Source organism: Podarcis tiliguerta, assembly GCF_965153285.1.
Source record: "Podarcis tiliguerta genome assembly, chromosome: 3".
Lineage (NCBI taxonomy): Eukaryota > Metazoa > Chordata > Lepidosauria > Squamata > Lacertidae > Podarcis > Podarcis tiliguerta.
The window spans coordinates 10,013,797-10,036,794 of record NC_139536.1 but is presented as its reverse complement, the minus strand read 5'-3'; the positions used below and the strand labels follow the sequence as shown (position 1 = coordinate 10,036,794).

The window sequence follows — 22,998 nt, the reverse complement described above, 5'->3', positions numbered from 1 at the left end:
CACGAACCAATATCAAGTGCTAAAATGTCCCTATTCCCCTTTTTGCTCTCTGGCTGACTGATAAGGCCGGTAAGGAATGAAAGATGATTTAGGGATTCTGAAATTTCAATATTGGGAACAGTGTGTGTGTGTGTGTGTGTGTGCGCGCGCACGCGCACAATGTCAACAAAATATACATGATGGAGCATTGGCACCCCTGGTGAATTGACATTTCTGTAAACTTGTGCAGGAGTTTTTGAGTCCCTATAGAATGTCTTACCAAAAAGTGAAGGCTGCTTGGACTTCCTAGCAAGAAATGGAACCTGCTATTGGTCCACCATCTCTTTCTTTAAACTTTTATTTTTAATCTTTTTTTTTATTAAAGTTCCAAAAAAATGGCTATATAGTTGTTGTTTTTAAGAAGCTAAAATCATCATACGAACATAGGATGGGGAAAGTAATTATTTAATGTACTCATTTAGGCAATTTATATGCCGCTTAAAATCTCTTAAGTGGTTTATGTGCATTATAAAGCTTTGCAGATAAAGATCAAATTGCAGCAAGTGCAATGAAATGTTACAAATAAAAAACAAGATGCAGTAAACACATTATAAAAAAAATAAAATCCAGCGTTTAAAACATTCCTTAGCAATTAGGGAAGGTGGGAGGACTTTTCCTATATCGTTTCAAGGGCAGTGGTAGCTCTGAAAGCATGCTTTAAACACACACCTGTGAGTTCCAGTCAATTCCTCCCTCCTGGAGATGTGTTTTTGTGCTTGTGTATGTTCAAAATGTGGGCACCAACTTTTGCTGAAACCCTCCTTGACTCTTGGTGCTAACTGCAAAAAAGGCATGCAAACTCTCTTTAGAAGTCCACACGCTCACTGCCCAGGACAGCTTAATTCGGTGCTGCTTTAGAACTATTATTATTATTATTATTATTATTATTATTATTACCTTATCCATCTGTTGCCATTTTGCATTCAGAATCTACTTTTGAGCAACAAGCACCAGCCTGGTGAACCGTGCTGAACTTTAGACGGCCATTAATCTGTGGACTTGGGAGTAAAGAAAGCAAATTTATCTCGGAGTGATGTGTGTTTGTGAATCATAGAATCATAGAGTTGGAAGAGACCACAAGGGCCATCAAGTCCAACCCCCTGCCAAGCAGGAAACACCATCAGAGCTCCTTGACAGCAAATTCCACTGTCAAACAGCTCTTACTGTTTAGGTGGAATCTTCTTTCTTGTAGTTTGAATCCATTGCTCCGTGTCCGCTTCTCTGGAGCAGCAGAAAACAACCTTTCTCCCTCCTTTATGTGACATCCTTTTATATATTTGAACATGGCTATCATATCACCCCTTAACCTCCTCTTCTCCAGGCTAAACATGCCCAGCTCCCTTAGCCGTTCCTCATAAGGCATCGTTTCCAGGCCTTTGACCATTTTGCCCTCCTCTGGACACGTTCCAGTTTGTCAGTGTCCTTCTTGAACTGTGGTGCCCAGAACTGGACACAGTACTCCAGATGAGGTCTGACCAGAGCAGAATACAGTGGCACTATAACTTCCCTTGATCTAGATGCTATACTCCTATTGATGCAGCCCAGAATTGCATTGGCTTTTTTAGCTGCCGCGTCACACTGTCGGCTCATGTCAAGTTTGTGGTCAACCAAGACTCCTAGATCCTTTTCACATGTACTGCTCTCAAGCCAGGTGTCACCCATCTTGTATTTGTGCCTCTCATTTTTTTTGCCCAAGTGCAATACTTTACATTTACCCTGTAAAACATTTGGCAAGAGCTCTGGAAAGCGAAGACATTTCCTTGGCCGTAATTCTGCTCAGGCTACAGTGGTGCTTATAGTCACACGATGCAAAGGGGGTTAACGCAGTGGGTAGACTATTAAAATATACATTCATAAAGAAGCCAGAGGCCTTTCTGTTAGGTATTTTAGGAAAAGAGATAAAGAGAAAGGATAGTAAACTCTTTCAATATGCAGTGACAGCTGCAAGGATGTTACTGGCTCAGAAATGGAAGCAACAGGAAATACCGACAATGGAAGAATGGAGAAGGAAGCTGCTAGACTATGCTGAGTTGGATAAAATGACTGGGAAGATTAGATACTTAAGAGACCAAAAGTTCACAGAAGTCTGGGGAAAATTTGTGGAATATCTGGAGAGTATAAGTGAGGGCCAAATAACGCTAGAGGGATTTAAAAAAGCACTGTGAAACGCAAGAAGTATTGTTAAAAGGGAATAGAAAAAGAAAGGTTTAAATAATGACAATACAAACCTAAGAAATGCTTATATTAATAAGGACTACGAAAGATTTACGGAAAAGCTGAAGGAAGTCCAGAAAAGAAAGACTTTGTGAAAATTGGATGTGAAATTATTGTGTGATTTGTTTTTGTTGTAAATTAATAAAAATTATTATAAAAAAAAAACCACAGTGGGTAGACAGGTCTTCCCAATTTCCAGGAGTCTCCAGCTTTCAAGAGGAGGCTGATCTCTTTGCCCAGTGGCGTAGCGTGGGGGGTGCAGGGGGGGCCGTCCGCACCGGGCGCAACATCTGGGGGGGCGCGCTCGCACTCGCAGCTCTCTGCCCCTACCTGGCTCCACGGGTTAGGGGGCGCAAATTACTTGCCTTGCCCCGGGTGCTGACAACCCACGATACGCCACTGGCTTTGCCTCTCCGTCTCATCCCTGACAACCTTTGGATTTTGCAACCTTCTGATCTAACATTCTGTGCCTCCTCACTTTTTCAGGCTCCTGGATGAACTCCCCGATTCAGTGACAAGATGGGCTCCCGCAGGAACAGACTGCAGTAAGTTGAGCCGATTGACCAACATTCTCATTCAGAAATCAACCTTCGAAGCCCGTTATGGTTTGGAATGGGAGTGTCATTCGGATTGCCACCTTCCAGATCAAGGGTGCACAAGCTGTAGCCCTCCAGATGTTTCTGGACTACAACTCCCATCATTCCTGATCTCTGGCTGGGGCTGATGGGAGGTGTAGTCCAGAAACTTATGATGGTGCGCCCCTGTTCCAAAGGAACCTGCTTCCATTCAAAACTACTCAAATTTAGCAGCAGCAGCAGCAATTTCTTTGGCTCACATCGGAAGCATCTCTGAGTTGAAACAGGGAAGGAAAGGTGTAGTCAACAGAGAATACAAGGATATTGTAGGCATCTGAGCGAAGTTTTGCATGGCAGCACATTGCAAATTGTGAGCAATTTGTTTTCTTTACACCTAACTACCTTGGCTGTGACCAAGACCTCTCTAAGCTAGGCTAATATTCTAGATAAAAAGGCACTGTCTATGGACATTCAATGAAGCTGAATGTTGGAAGATTCAGGATATATTAATTGAATTCATCGAAAGATCACAGGGTGGTCTACAATATGAAAAACCCAAAAATGCATAATAAACAAAAACGCCATTGGCTGTTTCTTTAGTTAAAGGCCTGGGAGAAGAGTAATGCTTTTGCAACAAAGGAAACCCCAGGGAGACTGCTGTTGAGTTCAAATTCTGCTTGCCCATCTGGTTGGCCCCTGGGAGAACAGAATGCATGACTAGATGTTCCATTGGCCTGCTCCTATTTTGTTAGGATCTTATGCTCGCAAGTGCTCTGCGTCTACCCTGAATGCTGCCTGCTTCCTTCTTTGATTTTCGTTTGAGCTACATTACTGGCACAAGTCTGAAAATGAGTTTATGATGCATGCGTGTGTTACTTGAGCTTATGAAACCTAGATTGCGCTCCTAGGTCCTTTGCATATCGCACACACCTCGCACCGACTCTTCTGCACTCAACAGAAAGATTAACACTACTGTCCTGTACTCAGCTCCATTACCCGGCTAGGGATTCTGTTTTTGAAGCTGTTAACAACTGCTTAAAAGCAGCAGCAGTAGTACTTGTCTACTCTGAAGTAAGTCTATTAAGGTCATTGTGCTTAGTCCCAAGAAGCTTATAGCATTACAGCCTAATCACCTTCCCCTGTTTCGGTTCGTGTTGCCAAGTTCAAGTGTTAACACTAGATTGCACGAGGTTTCACAATTGCTGGCCATCTTTCTAGCTGGTCACACAAATCCAGTTGGGCACGGCCATCAGAGAGCTGGCGACCTCCAAGTCATTTAATAAGCAACACTTGCTAAGATATGTCTGCGTACTTCAGCCAATCTGGTTGGCCACTTTGGAAAGTTTAACGTAGGCCAGAGAGGCTTTCGGTCCGATGCATCAAAGCTCTTGCATCCTTAAAAAATGTCTGACCTCCAACAAATTGAATGTTGTGTTTCTATAGGTGAAATAGCCAGGTTTTTGAAAAATGCATCTGATTTAGCGTACAAGGAAAAACCTGATTATGAAGCGCTAAGGAAAATCCTCCTGGACGGTCTGGAACACAAAGGAGTCTGTTTCAATGGAGCACTGAATTTTACCGCTGCCAAAAGACCTCCGAATGAATCTGCTGCTAAACACAAGAAAGTGAGTACATAGCCACTGGATTTGGTCAAGGCTGGATAAATATAACACATGTCCTGTTAAGGAATAGTTTCGGTTACAGCTAAATTTAACGTGGGGGAAAGTGACGCTCATGGAAGCGGTACGTATTTTTTAAAAAATGCTACTTTTTGGAAGTTAATCGCCAACAAAGGAAATATCACCATTTTTTTTTAAGCAACAGTAACTTAATGGGTGGGGACGCGGGTGGCGCTGTGAGTAAAACCTCAGCGCCTAGGACTTGCCGATCGCATGGTCGGCAGTTCGAATCCCCGCGACGGGGTGAGCTCCCGCCGTTCGGTCCCAGCGCCTGCCAACTTAGCAGTTCGAAAGCACCCCCGGGTGCAAGTAGATAAATAGGGACCGCTTACCAGCGGGAAGGTAAACGGCGTTTCCGTGTGCTGCTCTGGTGCTGGTTCGCCAGAGCAGCTTCTTCACGCTGGCCACGTGACCCGGAAGTGTCTGCGGACAGCGCTGGCTCCCGGCCTATAGAGTGAGATGAGCGCACAACCCTACAGTCTGTCAAGACTGGCCCGTACGGGCAGGGTTACCTTTACCTTTACCTTAATGGGTGGAGCCAGAGATTCAGTATATAAGGATGAGCCTCCCCTTCTCTACTCAAGGAAGGAGCTGCTGATGTAAAATGTTAAAGTACGTGTTTAGGGTTGCACCTAAAGACATAATCCCATGCAATGGGGATTTCTCTCCCCACACACCCCTGTTCCCCCCAATATGCCCTAGAGTTTTGGGGGGAACCTCAGAACAGGTTTTTGGCGGGGGCTGGGGCAAGGAGAGGAAGTGCCCTTACAGATGTCCTTGTGCTAATAGGATGATTTGCTTGTCAATAGCTAAGGAAAGATTTGAGGGTTATGTTCAGAGGTTGGATGCCATCCTATAAGAGGGAAACTGCCCTAACTCCTTTTTGACCCATAGCTCTTTTCTTGCCTCCTAACCAGTGGTTCCCAACCTTTTCTTGGCCATGCCCCACCTAAGCATCTCTAAAATCCTGATGCCACCACCCCATGACATATAATTCTTATTATTCAAAAAGTGAAGTCCTATTCACGCGGAGGAAACCTAAAAGGCCATTCACTATTAACAACTCATTATCAAATTGCCCCCCCCCCTAAAAATCAAATTGCTGCCCTGTGGGGGGGGGGGGTTGCCCCACATTGGGAACCACGGCTCCAAACAGTAAGACTTGTGCAAATTTCTTTGCTTCCTGTGCAGTGGGACAGTGCTAGAGTTGTTCACAAGGGACAGCTTTGCATGACAGCTGTCCCTTCAGAACGGATCAAAAGCCGAGTTGCCTTTATTGATGCAACCATTGTTCCCCTAAAATAACTTTGTTCTCTCTTTTTGCTCTGGCCTTCAAGAAGCTGCTTTCCTCGAATTTTGGCGCATGCTTGCTTTTTTGAGACGCCCACGCTCTTCCCTTTCCGCCTCCCAGTCCTGTCAATATACAGCTAACCAACAAATAAATGCAAACCCCTTTGTTTTTAATAAACTTAGACCGGTGTAATTAGCAGTATTCACAGGGCCTGATTAGGAGCGTCGGCCGGGGATGTTAGTCGCCATATGAGCCCGCAGCCTTTGCTGACACAATATGGCAGGGTCAAAGCATCGGTTCATTTTTAATATTCCTCGTGAACTTTGGACTGTCAGAACGGTACATGTGCCAAAAAAATGTGGGATGCAAACTAACGCGACTGATGGGCTGCGAGATGAATGGCGATTCAAATCCCGGCGCACAGATGGTTCTGATTTGCCGAGTTCTGTAGCTGCTGCAACTGAAGACATAAAATAGCCGCCTAGTCATAAATTAGCTCTTTGGAAGCCAAACCTTGGCACCAGAGCTTTACAACCTTCAATTAGTAGCGAAAGAAGTATTTGAATGACTCCAGTATTGACATCTGTAGGTCTGCATAGTAATCATTCCTAATAGAAGAGAATCTCTGTTTGAGGGGCTTTTGCATGGCTAATTAACTACCAGTGAGAATATGTAATTTTTTCATGATCTCCCGATTGTCACCTTTCTCTCATGATACAATTACATTTTATTGTAGCGAATGCCTTTGCAAACCCAATTGTCAGCACTATTTACATTGTGTAGAAAAGCAGAACAAAAGTTCATCTTTAATAAAAAGCTACTGGATTTTGATCTTGGTAATTACCAAGACTCTTTTTTCCCCCCAGAGTTTTATAGACTTTGGTATTTTTTTTTTATCACTTTTACAACAAAGCAAAAAGCCATTTCTTTGACAGTAGTTTGCTTGCTGTTGTGGTCACCATTTAATCTATGCTAATTTGAGTGGTGGCTCTCTGTTTCTGCAATTTGTAGTTTTCTAAAGTTAATTGAAATATGTAAGTTTCTTTTTTTTTCTCTTCCTTTTTCACAAAACGCATCTGCTCTCTAAACTTCTGATGTCCGGCCAATTTGATTTCCCCTCGCCCATTCTTAAATGTGCAGATTTAAGAACTAGTAACTACTGCCTATTACAGTCAGAACTACCTGCGTTAAATTGGGCTGTATATATTTTTGCTGCTAGATTGAAGGGGAAAGTGACTTGGGTTACCCCTTCTGCTTTAGACAACCATTTAGAACTTTATAAAAACAGCAGCAACAGCTGTAATTCAAAGTGCTCTCAGTAGTCCTAGGAATTTGCACAGATGTCCCTGCCCTGGGATTTTGACTTTCCCACCAAACTATGGACCACATTCCCCCTTACCAAGCCATTTTGCAAACTTTGGATATTTCCCATCGTTGCAAAACTGCTTTGCTGTGCGGTTGCTGTTTGATTTATTGATGCACAACGAATCTGGACTTAGAACTATGATGCTGGTGGTATTTGGGGGGGTCCTAGCCAGTGGTTGTGATCCAGAAGTGTTTTTTCTTCTTCTAACACTTGACCTGCCTTTCCCAAATGTCACCTTAACAATTCCACTGTTGGAGGCGGCACACTTTTGAATTCCAGCTGCTGGAAGATGTTCAGATCCTGCTTGGAGTTCCCATAAGCACTTGAGCAGCCAGGATGCTAGACTACGTGGAAACCACTGGCCCAACCCAGCGGACTCTTCTTAGGTTCTTAAACTTCTGTTCACTTCGAAAGCAACTTGCCGGGCAACATTGGGAGATGCTACCCAAGAGAAAAGCTATGGTTTTCCCATTAGTGATATATGGAAGTGAGATCTGGACCATAAAGAAGGCTGATTGCCAAAGAATTGATGCTTTTGAATTATGGTGCTGGAGGAGACTCTTGAGAGTCCCATGGACTGCAGGAAGATCAAACCGATCCATTCTGAAGGAAATCAGCCCTGAGTGCTCACTGGAAGGACAAATCCTGAAGCTGAGGTTCCAATACTTTGGCCACCTCATGAGAAGAGAAGATGCCCTGGAAAAGACCCTGATGTTGGGAAAGATGGAGTGCTCAAGCAGAAGGGGACGACAGAGGACCAGATGGTTGGACAGTGTTCTCAAAGCTACCAGCATGAGTTTGACCAAACTGCGGGAGGCAGTGGAAGACAGGAGTGCCTGGCGTGCTCTGGTCCAAGGGGTCACAAAGAGTCGGACACAACTAAACAACAACAACAACCCGAGAGAAACAAGCTTAACCCACCATCTTGCCTCAATGAACTAGTTCTGTGATATGGATCTTGTATGTTCCATTTCCTTAGGAAAAGTCAGTTTGTTGGTCCAGCACAGGCATATTTGGCTTGCTGATGTGTATTCATTGTTTATCATAAACTTGCGGAATTGGGGCATTGTGACTGGTTCCCCTACACAGGGTGCAGAGGCCAAGGGGGAGCCATTTTGTCTCCATCCCGAATCCTAATAATCACTGGACCTGAGGAAGGAGGCATGAAAGCTCTGACAGGGTCCTAGTGTCTTCCTGCCTCCTTCCCAAAGCCTAGTTAGCACTTGTCCAGCTTTGGGAAGGAGATGGGAGGGCTTTAGACCTCTGTCAGATACCGGTACCTCCCTTATCTGGCTTTGGAAGGCAGAACAAGGGCTGGGAAGCATCCAATTTTGGACTCGTACGAAGATCCGCCCCTGTCATAGCACATGCCAACAGGACCCTTTGACCAGACATTTTGGGGCTAGGGACTATGAGTGTAACACAGCCATTTTGTTTAGACAAGAAGGGCAGGGTGCCAGCAGGTCAACAGTTTCTCATTTCCCCTGGGCAGGCTTTCTGCCCAATCAGGTCCAGAATTGTAGAGTTGGAAGGGACCTTGAGGAAGGATCATCTACTCCAGGGGTCTGCAACCCGCGGCTCTGGAGCCGCATGTGGCTCTTTTACACGTTTGCCGCGGCTCCGGGGCGGATACTAGCGAGGGGAGGAGGCGCATTGTGCGCCCCGACACTCCCCACTGTGGCGGGCGCTGTACTGGCTGTGACGTCGCATGGGGGCGGTGCGTGCGTTAGTCACGCACCATCCCGACGTCACCTTCCCGTCCGCCCGCTACATTGTAAGGGGCATGTACGCTGGTCACTGCATTGAAAGGGGGCATGTATGCTGGTCACTGTTTTGAAGGGGAGTGAAGAACACACACACAAAAAAAGGTAACTTGTTAATTTAACGTTTATTTCTATGAGGAGGAGTAATTCTGAGGGGTCAAACAAAGAAATAATAAAAAAGTGACAAAAAAGTTATTTTTATAATGACGAGTTTTGCGGCTCCCAGTTTTTTTTCTCTTCGGAAACGGGTCCAAGTGGCTCTTTTTGTCTTAAAGGTTGCAGACCCCTGATCTAGTCCAACCTCTGGCAATGCAGGAATATGCAGCTATCCCATCTGGGGATTGAACCTGCAACCTTGACATTATCAGCACCAGGCTCTCACCAACTGAGCTATCCAGTGACAACCAGCCAGGACCCCTCATACCTGCTCTGTGTCCAGCTCCTGCGCAGGAAAACGAGTAGGGGGTCATAGAAGAATGTTTGGGAAAAGGACTATTCATCCCAATTATCCCAGTTCCAGGGTACTGGAAAGATTTATGTTTTCGTACAGGCTGGATTATGGAGAGTATCCCCTGAAACTCTACCAGGCCGCTGGACAAAGCAGTTCCTTTTTCCTTCCCCCCTCTTCCATTTCCTCCAAAAGCGCAGAAATCTATTACGTTTTGTATTTAGCTTAAAACTTACCTTGGATATTGATGTCAAACAAGATGTTGCTGAACTTTGATTGCAAGAAAAGAGAGATCTGCAATAGTATTTGCTATTTGCAAGTGCATAACCCCATTTAAAGTCCACGAGCGAGGAGTGTCAATTATCACAGCTTCTGTTCCTCAGACACAGGCAGAAGTATTTTTAATGGCCAATAACAAGGTCAGGGAGAGAACTGTGCTGTTTGCAGATGACTTGAACCTCGTCCCCATCATCCTCTGAGTTTTTCGTGGAGATTTCAAATATCCTCTTTCATTAGCATGAAATGCATACTTTGCATCATCTCAGATTTGAGAGCTGTTTCTGACTCGAGGGTATTCTAAAATATAGCGTGTTGTGAACCGTCGGCAAATAGGGAATAAAGGCAGGAAAGTCCATTTTCTGTGAAAAGCTTCAACTGCTTTTGAGTTTGAAAAGCATTCTACTTCACCCCCAATTCAGTTAACGATTGTGTAGGTGAAAATGGAGTAGCCATACAGAATACAATGAAGGCGATAATCAGTTTGGATTCTGGGGGAGAAGGAGAGCGAATAATCTTGCATATATTGCCACGTGATCAGATTAAAAATGGCTCCAAATTAGCCGGTACTGGAAGCATTTACCCGTTAATTGTTCAAAACTCCAACCTACAAAGCCAGAAATCCCAACACATCTCTGAATGAATGGGAGACCACATATCTGATCTCAAGTACAGTGGTACCTCTGGTTACGAACTTAATTCGTTCCAGAGGTCTGTTCTTAACCTGAAACTGTTCTTAACCGAGGTACCACTTTAGCTAATGGGGCCTCCTGCTGCAGCGCAAATTCTTTTTCTCATCCTGGGGCAAAGTTCTTAACCCATACTGCTTCCAGGTTAGCGGAGTCTGTAACCCAAAGTGTTTGTAACCCGAGGCACCACTGTAGAGATATAATACATTAGGAGAAGTGGGTGGCACTGAGGTCTAAACCACTGAGCCTCTTGGGCTTGCCGATCAGGTTGGCTGTTTGAATCTGTGCAATGGGGTGAGCTCCTATTGCTCTGTCCCAGCTCCTGCCAACCCTAGCAATTCAAAAGCACACCAGTGCAAGTAGATAAATAGGTACCGCTGCGGCGGAACGGTAAACGGCATTTCCATGCTCTCTGGCACTCGTCACGGTCCTCCGTGTGCCAGTAGTGTAGTCATGCTGGCCACATGACCCAGAAAACTCTATGGACAAACGCCGGATCCCTTGGCCTGAAAGTGAGATGAGCACCACAACCCCATAGTCGCTTTTGACTGGACTTAACTGTCCAGGGGTCCTTTACCTTTACAATACCTTCTTGTTGCCATTGATGCCTGTGCATTAGGAAGAAGTGGTGCAAGGGCTGCTCTGTATTCCCAGTGTGGAGCAGGCAAAGACTGAAGGATGTGATTGTAGTGGGAAAAGGCACCTAGTCACTTGGGCTGTTTAGATATTGAAATGTCTGTTGTGAAGCAGGCTATTCGTCGTGATGCCAGAAGTTGTACTGATGGATGCAGGCACAGGTGTTTTTAAAGATGGAATGCATGCGGAAGAGAGCAACCAGGATGATAAAGGGTCTGGAAACCACGCTTTTTGAGGAACAGTTTAAGGAGCTGGGTGTGTTTAGCCTGGGAAAAGAGCACACTGAGAGGAGATATGATAGCCACCTTCAAATATCTCAAGGGCTGCCACATGGAAGAGGGAACAAGCTTGTTTTCTTCTGCTGCAGAGGGTAGGACTCAAACCAGTGGCTTCAATTTACAAGAAAAATTCTGACTAAACATCAGGAAGAACTTTCTGACAGTAAGAGCTGTTTGACAGTGGAACAGACTCCCTCGGGACTTGTGGACTCTCCTTCTTTGGAAGTGTTTTGGCTGGATGGGCATCTTTCATGGATGCTTTAGTTGAAATTACTGCCTTGCAGGCGGTTGGACTAGATGACCCTCAGGGTCTCTTCCAACTCTACAACTCCATAAAAAGGGGATTGGACAATTTAACTTAGGGAAGGCCTTTCAATGGTTATTAGTCACTGTGGCTATAGACTCTACAGGTTCAGATGCAACTCCCCCCCCCCTTTATTATCTACCCTTCACCCTAAGCTCCAAGGTATAATACAAAAATTTAAAACAAATTACTGCAGCCTTTCTCAACCTGTGGGTCCCCAGATGTTGTTGGACTACAACTCCCATCACCCCTAGCTAGCAAGGCCAGAGCTCAGGGATGATGGGAGTTGTAGTCCAACAACATCTTGGGACCACAGGTTGAGAACCGTTGAATTAGTCACCATCATAGGATGGGTCAGTTCACCTTATAAGCCAGGTACAGGGAAGCTGTGCCTCTCCATATGGTTGTTGGAGTACAACTCCCAGCATCCCAGATTATTGACCATGGTTGGTGAGGTTGATGGCAGTTAGGAGTTCAACATCATATGCAGGGCGACAGATTCCCTAGCTCTGCAGTAAGAAGTATGTTGCCTTAACCTGAATTGTTGTTGTTGTTTAGTCATTTAGTCGTGTCCGACTCTTCGTGACCCCCATGGACCAGAGCACGCCAGGCACTTCTGTCCTCCACTGCCTCCCGCAGTTTGATCAAATTCATGTTTGTAGCTTCGAGAACACTGTCTAACCATCTGGTCCTCTGTCGTCCCCTTCTCCTTGTGCCCTCCATCTTTCCCAACATCAGGGTCTTTTCCAGGGAGTCTTCTCTTCTCATGAGGTGGCCAAAGTATTGGAGCCTCAGCTTCACGATCTGCTTAACCTGAATATATAAGAACAAATATATATCAACTAATACAGATTCTATCTTAATTTATTGGGGGGGGGGAGGTACTACTTTCGTTACTATTGGGATTTGGAAGCCTTTGCCTATTTATTACAGATCACCCAGCCATCGACCAGTAGATCCCAGTCTGCCTTTTGCCCTCTCCTCCTGTAAGGGAATGGACATGGGAAATCCACACTTCAATTGTTGCTTGAAGAGCGCAGCTCACTCAACGTATTGCTCAGTTCACCCTACTACATGTCGTTGCTGCAAGTTAAAAATAAAATAATCCCAGGGAGGGCAACCTAGAAATTTGACAAATGATATGCTTAGCAGTGAAACAACATTTTTAATGTAAATGCAGCTTCTCAAGTGGGCGGGGGCTGCATGACCTTTCAGGGTGCCCCGAGAGCAAGTATATCAGTATTATGGGGAAGATGAGAAATTTGTCGCCCCATTTAGGGCGGGTCAGATCACCTCACTAATGGAATAAGTAGTGATTATTTTCTCATTCCAGGCACTGACATTAATTAGAATCACCACAATAAAAACAACTTACTTAGATATAGTAAATGCAAGCTTAATTGACAGAGACTTATTGGTTTTGCATCCAGTAAAGGTTAATAACATTCATCTAAGAGTTCTTTAAGAATCCTTGGAACAAATTTTCGCAATAAATAACGTTGCCCCTTAGGATAGCACAAGTGCAAGCACTCTGCTCAAGAGCTCAACGAAATGACTGCCCTGTGCAGTTCCAACTCGCGGTAAATGTTGGCCGTTCCTTGTGTTGGCGGATTAGTGATGCTTTTGCTAGAAGTTGCGCAGAAGCCATTCATTTCACACACAAGCCGCAGTATATGGAACAGATTCTGTAAAGCAGGAGTAGCAGCTGCACGAGTCACTCAGCTTGTACATTTAACAGGTTGATTTGCCAAAGCCAGTGCCAAGGCAAGTTAAAGACGAGAAGGGAAAGGAGTTCGAAAGCAAGGACCTCTCCTACCGTAGAAGAGCCGCTGTGGGGATGAAAAGCAGCCAAGGACAAGATGAGCAGATGCTGGCTGGGCTGAGCAAGCAGCTTCAGAATGAAGCGGTGAGTTCTTAAAATAAATAAAATTGCTGCATTGTACCTGGCTTGTGGAAAACTCCTGCTTTTCTAGCTGTACATTCCCCCACTCCCTGCACACCTTGGAAAATATTGAGCGCAGGTGAGAAACGGCCGAACAAAGGTTACTTTTCCTGCAATGTACGTTGCTAATAAATAATAATAATAATAATAATAATTTATACCCTGCCCATCTGGCTGGGTTTCCCCAGCCACTCTGGGCGGCTTCCAACAAAACACTAAAATACAATAACCTATTAAATATTAAAAGTTTCCCTAAACAGGGCTGCCTTCAGATGTCTTCTAAAGTTTGGTACTTATTTTTCTCTTTGACGTCTGGTGGGAGGGCGTTCCACAGGGTGGGTGCCACTACCGAGAAGGCCCTCTGCCTGGTTCCCTGTAATTTGGCTTCTTGCAGCGAGGGAACCGTCAGAAGGCCCTCGGTGCTGGACCTCAGTGTCCGGGCAGAACGATGGGTGTGGAGATGCTCCTTCAAGTATACTGGACCGAGGCCGTTTAGGGCTTTAAATGTCAGCACCAACACTTTGAATTGTGCTCAGAAACGTACTGGGAGCCAGTGTAGGTCTTTCAAGACCGGTGTTATATGGTCTCGGCGTGGATTGGTGGAGGGCAGGATTTTGATGGATGCTGTGATGCTCCACCACTTTGAAATGGTACAGGCCCTTGAGAACTTAACACATTCCCCTTTTCACACTCATTTAAACCAATATGACGGGTTAGTATAGTATAGCTTCTCATGTTCTAACTGCTAGGTCTTCTGAAATTTAGAAAGGTTAATGATTGTTTTCTCCCCTGCTAACTGGGGCTGACTTGCTGTTGCCCATTAAAACCCATACCAATGCAAGTATTCTACACGTACCTGGGTAAACTCTAAAAGCATTTACTATGTGCCCTGGCCCACACATACACTGCTATGCACAGGGGAGAGAGAGGAAGGCTGAAAAGCAGCTACCACACATGAAGGCTTTGTAAGCCCAGGGGTGGCGGCCCCCGCCCCTGAGCCCTTTTGCTCTCCACTAAAAGCGGAACAGAATTAAGATGACCCTCAGGGACCCTTGCAACTCTACAATTCTGTTACTTCAAAGGCGTTCGCCCCGAACTTGCATATACACCTGTGTCACCTTAATAGATCTTTCTATGAACTGTGTTCTCCCCGAGGCAAGAAATGTGTTACTTTAAAGCCAGCTGCTGGTTGCATTCCCCACCACCCCCAAACTTCACCCTTACTCTAAAGGCTTTTACTACTGGCTAGTTCTGTTTGTTCTTCCTAGCCCGCTGAGACTGGAAGAGAGCCAGCTGGAGCCACAACCGATGTTTACAGGAGGAAGTTAGTCAAGGTGAGTTCAGCAGGCAGCTTGAAGCATCTGTGATGCTCATACGCTACTGAGCCAGGTTCACGGTTCTATTAATATGTGAAGCCCTGAGCAACTTGGGCCCAAGATACCTCAAGGACCACCAGAGCCCTTCTTTCCCAGCTCAATCACTGAATTATCCAGAGGAGTGCTGTTAATTGTCCTGCAAGTTTCCTAACCCTGACTCGTTTCAACTAGAAGTTGGCATGTAACACTGAGAAAGCTGGAGGAAACGTAAAACCATAGGGACTTATATGCTGATATAGTGGGAGTGCTGAATGTAGCAAGATTGACTAGGTGTAACACCCCCCACTTGCCTTGTAAAAAATTATGATGGCATTCCCTTATCTGGAAGTTCTGTCTTTTGGCTATCATTTCTGTTGTTGGGCTGAAAGAGAAGTCATAGCCCAAAACTGGACTGTCAATCCATTCCTGTAAGGTGTCTCGATGCTCAGCATACAGCTTTATTACAGAAGCTGGCTAAACAAATTCAGTCTTCAAGAGATCCAAACAAGGAGGATTACTTTGTAGGACAATGGTATGGCTTTTTGCAGTGGGCTCTCTGTGAAAAGAGTAACTGAGATAATGGACGTAGAAAAGCTGTTATAGATTATAAATGTATCTGGTGAATTATTGCACTTAGTCAATTATCTTTGTACCATGATTTTATTATTATTATTGTACAAAAAAGTCATTTAAATATTTATTCTTATGCAGATCTGTTGAAGATATGGATAGATTTGTTTTCTGCTTCCTTCTCAGAAACCACAACCTATCTGCAACACCTGCTGGCAAATTGAGGAAAAATCCATAGGAAATGGAGTTACATATTCTGAAGCCTTTCAACCACAACGCTTTCAGACTTCGACTAGCTCTTCTTTATGCAGCACTTTGGAGTCTGGACTTCATGAAGCGTCTGGACTTCGTAAAGAATTGTACCAATACACGATGACCATCATTGTCCTCTTCTTCTTAATACTGCTTTCTGTGTATTTTCTTTGATATCATGTCTAATGTGTTAGCATTCTTAAGACTGTATGTTTACATAGTTACAGGCTTCTGAAATTCCACTTCAGACTTTCTTCATAGACATTTTCAGTGTTATTGGCTGGAATGGTTTTTCAAAGCAAGGTGAGTTGTTACAAAATTAAAAATCAATAAAGTACTTGAATTTTGCTTACAAGATTTTCCAAGGTATTTATTACAAAGAATAATTCCCCCTCCCCTAATTTTTAACTCAAACACTGGAATTGTTTCCCCCCGCTAAGTATCAAGAGACACCGGTATCTGAGAGATTTAAGTATGCGCACGACAGTAACTTTGCAGCAAAGTCTCCTAAAAGAAGACAAGCTAATTTCAGTTGTATTTTGAAACCCTAACTTAAGCTCATACAGAAACAGTTCCAATTATCCTTGTTGCTTTCCTTACCTTGTTACAATATGGACATTCACCAAATATGACATTAAAGCTTTGCCGACTGGAAGGAAGTCCACGCAGCCACTACAGAGAAATGCATGTTATTAGGTAAGTCCCAAGAAGACTCAAAAGAATAGGCCTCAAATACAGCAAGCTCTCTTACTATTCAAGGCCTTAAATCATGTTGCCCAGTCTCACTCTCCAGGTGGCTGCTCACAGCATGAGCCTTTGACTAGCAGGACAGAGAACGCAAAGCTTGGTGTAACTGGTTGTCCTCATTTTTAGGAAACAAACCTGCCCCCATTGTCTGAGTAGAAGAGCTCCAGAAATATCTAATTCTGGCCCCCAATCTATTTGCCAACTGCCAAGCTGAGCATATTTGGCCATACTTGGTCCTGGTGAGAACAAAAGCGGCTGCTTCTCCACTAAGTATTGTCGGTAAAGGTAAAGGGACCCCTGACCATTAGGTCCAGTTGTGGCCGACTCTGGGGTTGCGGCGCTCATCTCGCTTTATTGGCCGAGGGAGCTGGCGTACAGCTTCTGGGTCATGTGGCCAACATGACTAAGCCGCTTCTGGTGAACCAGAGCAGTGCATGGAAATGCTGTTTACCTTCCCGCCGGAGCAGTACCTATTTATCTACTTGCACTTTGACGTGCTTTCGAACTGCTAGGTTGGCAGGAGCAGGGACTGAGCAACGGGAGCTCACCCTGTTTCCCCGTTTCGAACCGCCAACCTTCTGATCGGCAAGTCCTAGGCTCTGTGGTTTAACCCACAGCACCACCCTACCAGTAAACTAATCCACAGGGATCTTTTAAGGATCCTCAACCTCCATTTTGGTACACACTCCTCAAGACCAAGTATATGATCCAGGCTATTCAGTTTTGGGACAGAACTTTACAATTTCAATTTAACCCCAACTGGAACTGGTTGATCTTTTGCATTTTCCTTTGCAGCACAACATTCCTGTGCTGTGAGTCTTAACCCAAAATTTTGAAATTTCACACATCTGTGGTGAAACATGCTTTCATGCTGACTGGCATATAATGTGCGATCAAACACAACATGTAAGATTGGTTTGTATCAGGAGTACAAACAGCTTCAATGTGCTATCTACAAGCATTCTTCAGAACATTTATTTTGCGGATGTGGGCACTGGAGGCTGTAGGAAGAAATGCCTCCCATCCAATAACAGTACAAAAGAGCACCCGTATGATTGCACCCACCCATCAATGTTCCATAATCCTAGAACGCTACCGTAAATTGCTCTACCTCATATAAACAAGCTTGATGGAAAGGCTGGCCACAGCGGGGGTCGTCACAGACTTGGTCTGGAAAAGTCCCATCAAGACGGTAAGCGTAGCAGATCCCGCAATCCATAGAGAAGTCCTAAAAAAACATGGAACGCAGCTTGAGCACATAGAATAAAGCATGTCAACTTGTTTCACCTATTTTAAACAATTACATTTGTGGTTGGCTTATCGTTTATAAGAAAATGTACGAGAGTCCATTTATGATCATTTATTAAGGACTAAACTTTAAAATTGTTATCAACTGAAGGCATCCCCCAACTGGTTAGAAAATGCTTTTTTACCCTTTATTTTTAATACATTTATCTGTAAAGGTAAAGGTAAAGCTACCCCTGCCCGTACGGGCCAGTCGTGTCCGACTCTGGGGTTGTGCGCCCATCTCACTTAAGAGGCCAAGGGCCAGCGCTGTCCGGAGACACTTCCGGGTCACGTGGCCAGCATGACGAAGCTGCTCTGGCGAGCCAGCACCAGCACAGCACACGGAAACGCCATTTACCTTCCCGCTATAAAGCGGTACCTATTTATCTACTTGCACTTAGGGGTGCTTTCGAACTGCTAGGTGGGCAGGAGCTGGGACCGAAAGACGGGAGCTCACCCCGCCACGGGGATTCGAACTGCCGACCATACGATCGGCAAGTCCTAGGCACTGAGGTTTTACCCACAGCGCCACCCGAGTCCCACATAAATCCCACATTTATCCGTAGGTAGCAGGTATTATCCCTTTACTTGCGCACAGAGGGAAATGTGCAATGGTCATTTGTTACAACAGGGGTGGCCAGTGTGTTGCACCCTCCAACTATGAGCCGGCATGGCCTGTGGTCAGGCATGATAGAAGCTGTAGTCTGCCGATTTTAAGACATCAGGATACAAGGGAAGTGTGCTTCCCTCTTCCCTTTTACTCATGCTTCATTAATCAGATGACAATCACTCAAAGAATGACCGAAGCAATGATTACCCTGACAAGACACTGAGATTAAAGTGTTGCCTTAATGGTGCCAACCCACAGATATTAAGAATATTTCTCCAGAATGCATATTATGAGATCCCAACAGATTGAAGAGTTGGTCCTTGGTTTACCCCAGGTAGTCGGTTTCAATTGGCTTTGAACTAGTGACCATCCTGTGGAAAATCGTTGGTGTGGAAATTTTTCAATTAAGAGTGAGGTATCATTACATTATCACTAGGTGTGCAATGTGTTTTGAGCTTTAATCATGTCCTTATTAAAAATAAAACTCAATGAATTTTTGACGATCATGCAACAACCCTTTATTGTAAATTGTATTTGGTTTCTTTTTATTGTGAACTGAACTGAGATCTACAGGTATAGTGCAGTATACAAATTTTTAACATAATAAATAAATAATAATTTATTATCTTATTTCATACTCTTTCATATTTCAATTTTTTCTTACTGAGACAAGGTAAACATTTTAACAAATCTTTAAAACTTAAAAGGTGAAGCTTATTTTGGATGTCTTAATCACATGTATTAATGCTCCTATTATTTTGTTCTGCTACAGAATTCCCTTTTGCCATAGTATTCAAAATATGAACATAATAACCACAGAGCAACTTACAGATTTTTCTAGAGCTTCTCGAGATGGAAAATCAATTTCTAAAACCTCTTTCAAATTTTGTAGTAAACTGAGTTCTGGATCCCTGAAAAGAAGGAGGAAAATTAAGTATCAACACTCCCAAAAAAGCTATGAACTAAATGTCTACAACCAAACACACTTACCACAGGTGTATGTTGCTGTTCAGCTTGACTTTCAAGGGATTTACCACTGAAAATAAAAATCATATGTGTTGTCACTACTCCCAAGAGCATTCTACGAACAGACTTCCTTCAAAGGGGACAATGGGGACTGGAGGGGGAGGAGGGCAGCTACATCCTAAAATTTTGTGTTTTTTATTATTTACTAAATTTATTTATCACAGTTTTACATCATAAATATGCAAAATGCACAACACAGTCATAATAAAAACAATAACACCCCGGGCTGCCAGATTCAGCAGAGAATGAATTCTCAATGATCAGGCATGTATTTATTTTTCTATGCATACACCACTTTTCTGCATATTGGCTCAAGGCAGCTGGATATGTAAGTCCATGCACTGCAAGGTTAGGTGTGCTGCATATAACACATCATGTAACTGGGCACCCTGAATTTTGCACTGTTGATTTTAAGTAAACTTGCAATGCAAGGCACAATGTGTACAGACATTAAATGTTTAGTTATTACATCTCTGAACGGCACTTACAAGAAAGCCCAATCATAGATGCCATGGGATTTTCAGGAAGCCTGCAGAGTGCAGACCACGGGAGATATTATTTGCAGAATGAAAGAACACTCACGGAAACCCATGAAAATTTCACTGAAATTTGTCCTCCCCTTTGAATACCTTTTTTTATTACTTAATAGAGAATGGTAAAAGAACAAAAACAAATCTCTGTCCCGCTCTAAAAACAAACATTTCCAGCACATTACTAGTATTCACTGTATACTACTCTGATCTTGGGGATTAAGATCTGGATATAAATTATTTTAAACAGATATTGCCCATGGATCTATAAAGGGTGCTCTGCTTTTTTTAATTTACAATGATGCAGAGTTTGAGAGAAAGAGTCACGAGATGGCAAAGTTTGTGGATGATATTATATTATTCACTTTTTAAGTAGCTCTCCAATTTGGCTGAACAGGCTAGTAAAATGGCAAGTGCAGTTCAAACTAAGTAAGTGCAAGTCGATGCACGCGGAGGTAAAAACTCCTAATTTCACAGGTATGCTGATAGGGGCTTAATAGGCAATGACTGCAGCCTCAACGAAAAAAATCAGCTCAAGGTATGCAACTGCTGTGAAAAGGCAAATTGCATTTGGTGGATCATAGGAAAGGGCCTGAAAATGAAACTGCCAATTCCATAATGACATTATACAAATATATTGACAGAACTGGAAACAACTCAGCTTTGAATAAATCTTAGGGCATATTAGTCACCAGAAACCCATCTGCCTTTGGCCAAACCTTCGTTCCCAGGCTTTTACTGCAGCTTTTTTCAATGGATTGAGAACTGACATGCAGCCCACCAAGAAGACATGGGGCACAGTATAGCTTTCTGTAGCACTGCAGCTAAATTCATCTTATAGAACAGGTTGGCAATATATTAAACAGTGCAAAATTGTTTTGTAATGTATTGAATCTTCAATGTTTTTCTGAGCAACGCACGCACACACAATTTTCAAAAAATTAAGGTCAATGGTGTGCTTCTAGCTTGGTCTGCCTGAAATAAGTAGACTCAATTTAGTATAAAGTTAACCTGCGGTAAGCATAAAGTGATATACACTGCGACACAAAAGCTATTATGATTGACAAAATGGATTTTTAAATAGGAGTCATCCTACCGTGGTCTGCTCCAAGAAAGTAACACTCAGGAAGCATGGTGGGGTGTCTGGGATCTACCTCTATATTAATTGAAATGTTGTTTCCTGGAACAGACATGCAGATGAACAGAGCTATAACTACATATAGTTTCATCCTTACTCAACTAAACTTCACACACAAAAGAGGAATCTACAAGAGCAATCTTAGTTTAGGCTTTGAGCCCAAAACATGGTGCTGGTCATTTCTAAAAACAATACATCGGACCTTTTCTTCAGTTTTAACATTTGCTACTGCGAAAGTTACTAGCTTCAAATTGTTTTATCCATTTCACATGCTTCGCTTTCCCACTTCTTATTTAGAACATTTTTAAAAAAATTAATTAGGCTTACATTAGCTAGTTGCTTCATTGGTCAGAGGTATTGATTAAAACTACTTTTAATCAATTAAAAAAATGCCACCAAATCATTCAAACAGCAGGTGTATTTTTTTAAAAAGTTAAATACTTTTTAATTCACATGTTCAAAAAAAAGCTATGGAAGGCAGGTAGAATCTTGAAAGAGGCATGCAACGAGTCTTCTGTGACAGCACTTGCTGTGACATTTGCATGACATTTGCATGCACCATCTAAAAACCGAGGGATGGTTATGCTACTGAATTCTATGGGACTTGAAAGTTAGTCGAGGAACTTGCAATCTAAATTCTGACACATTGTGATTTGATACTGCACTGTTCGTGAAACGATGTCGGATTTAATAGCTGATATTAATCAATGTGTTCTGTTTTAAAGCCACATTTTCGCATGAAAACTAATAATTTTAAACGTCTTGCATTTCCGTTTCTGTGATCTCCATTAACCTGAAGTCAACATGAAGTTGTCCTTTTTATTCTTACCAACGGCAATCCTCCGCATTGTGGCACTCCGTGTGGGTTTTTCTGGCTCAAGTACCCAGGTCTTCTCATCAATTTCATCTAGAGCATTCCAAAACTCCTTCAATGATTCTAATGCTGCCAAGAACTGACTGTGAATGCTTAATAAGGAGCTCTGAGAGAGAAGGAAATTGTAACAAATTTTATAGATGGCACTTTACCAACAGCAATACAGAATAGCTTTTTAATAACAGCCTGTTCCAACATTTTAAAGTCTAGCATACATCCAACAGTAAAATATGTGGCGGGGGGGGGGGGGAAAGACTGGAATTTCCCCCCAAAACACTTTAGAGTTTTGAACAGGCCACACAAATGCTGCATTTTTGAGCTATGCTATGAGTCACCTTTCAAACTATTAAAAAAGAAAAAAAAAATCCAATACAAAGTATTCCATGCTGAAAGCAGGGGAAACATGGCTTATTTCTCAAAGCTATTTTTAAAATTCATTTTTAACTCATAACAAATGGATTCAGTGGTCAATAAAAAAACAACCACCAAGAATATCTGATATTTACCTCTGAGAACATCAGGTTTGCATTGCAAGGCCTCTAACACATACAGCACAACACAATTAACATCAAGTGATTTAGAATACCAGGAAGCCTAGAAATATGCTGCAATTAAAGGAATCCCGTTACAACTGTATCCAGTATAATCTTCTGCCAATAATGTGGGGTTTGGGGGGGGGGGGGGAACCTAACTAAAATGTGTGCTAAGAACCAACTGCTGACTCACATTTCAGCAGGAAGAGAGAGAGAGAGAGAGAGAAACTTGTGTGGTTGCTCTCCTGTTACATTTAACACACTTTTAAATTAGACTCTGGGAGACCCCAGGGTCCTTTGGCAGAATTAGCAGGGACATCTGGTAGGGCCCGTATATCACCAAATTGTATAATGTCAGAGTTTATACATGTATATATAAATTTCATTACAGTACAGCAGCAAGGTATTTTAGGTGTGTGGTATTATTATTTTTAACAGAGTTATGTAGTATTCAATTCTAAAGCACCATGAACTGAAATTATATCTTCTAAGAGTAAAGAACAAATATGGGTCTTTTAACCATAGTGTCAAAAGGCAAAAATGAAGTTTTGGGTGTTGCAAAAATTGCTTAGATGC

General features: G+C 43.2%; 2 protein-coding genes across 5 annotated transcripts in view; one reads left to right on the top strand and one right to left on the bottom strand.

Annotated features, from left to right (window-relative positions):
* Nucleotides 1-16,032, top strand: part of VRK2 (VRK serine/threonine kinase 2) — a 72,191-nt gene extending 56,159 nt beyond the window's left edge. Inside the window, exons 10-14 of the mRNA XM_083432683.1 lie at nucleotides 2,740-2,798; nucleotides 4,272-4,453; nucleotides 13,297-13,464; nucleotides 14,769-14,834; nucleotides 15,612-16,032. Coding sequence (XP_083288809.1) covers nucleotides 2,740-2,798; nucleotides 4,272-4,453; nucleotides 13,297-13,464; nucleotides 14,769-14,834; nucleotides 15,612-15,851 — 715 coding nt within the window. The 3' untranslated portion in view covers nucleotides 15,852-16,032. The remainder of the gene's footprint in view (nucleotides 1-2,739; nucleotides 2,799-4,271; nucleotides 4,454-13,296; nucleotides 13,465-14,768; nucleotides 14,835-15,611) is intronic.
* FANCL (FA complementation group L) overlaps nucleotides 15,497-22,998 on the bottom strand; it is a 46,655-nt gene continuing 39,153 nt past the window's right edge. For 3 of the 4 annotated variants that reach the window (XM_083432751.1, XM_083432752.1, XM_083432753.1), the window contains 7 exons: nucleotides 21,845-21,995; nucleotides 20,974-21,057; nucleotides 19,312-19,357; nucleotides 19,151-19,232; nucleotides 17,536-17,652; nucleotides 16,278-16,349; nucleotides 15,497-15,957 (listed from right to left, as the gene is read on the bottom strand). In XM_083432751.1, coding sequence (XP_083288877.1) covers nucleotides 15,922-15,957; nucleotides 16,278-16,349; nucleotides 17,536-17,652; nucleotides 19,151-19,232; nucleotides 19,312-19,357; nucleotides 20,974-21,057; nucleotides 21,845-21,995 — 588 coding nt within the window. In that variant the 3' untranslated portion in view covers nucleotides 15,497-15,921. Of the gene's footprint in view, nucleotides 15,958-16,277; nucleotides 16,350-17,535; nucleotides 17,674-19,150; nucleotides 19,233-19,311; nucleotides 19,358-20,973; nucleotides 21,058-21,844; nucleotides 21,996-22,998 lie in introns of those variants that run through there. The other variant, XM_083432754.1, reaches the window with a different exon arrangement.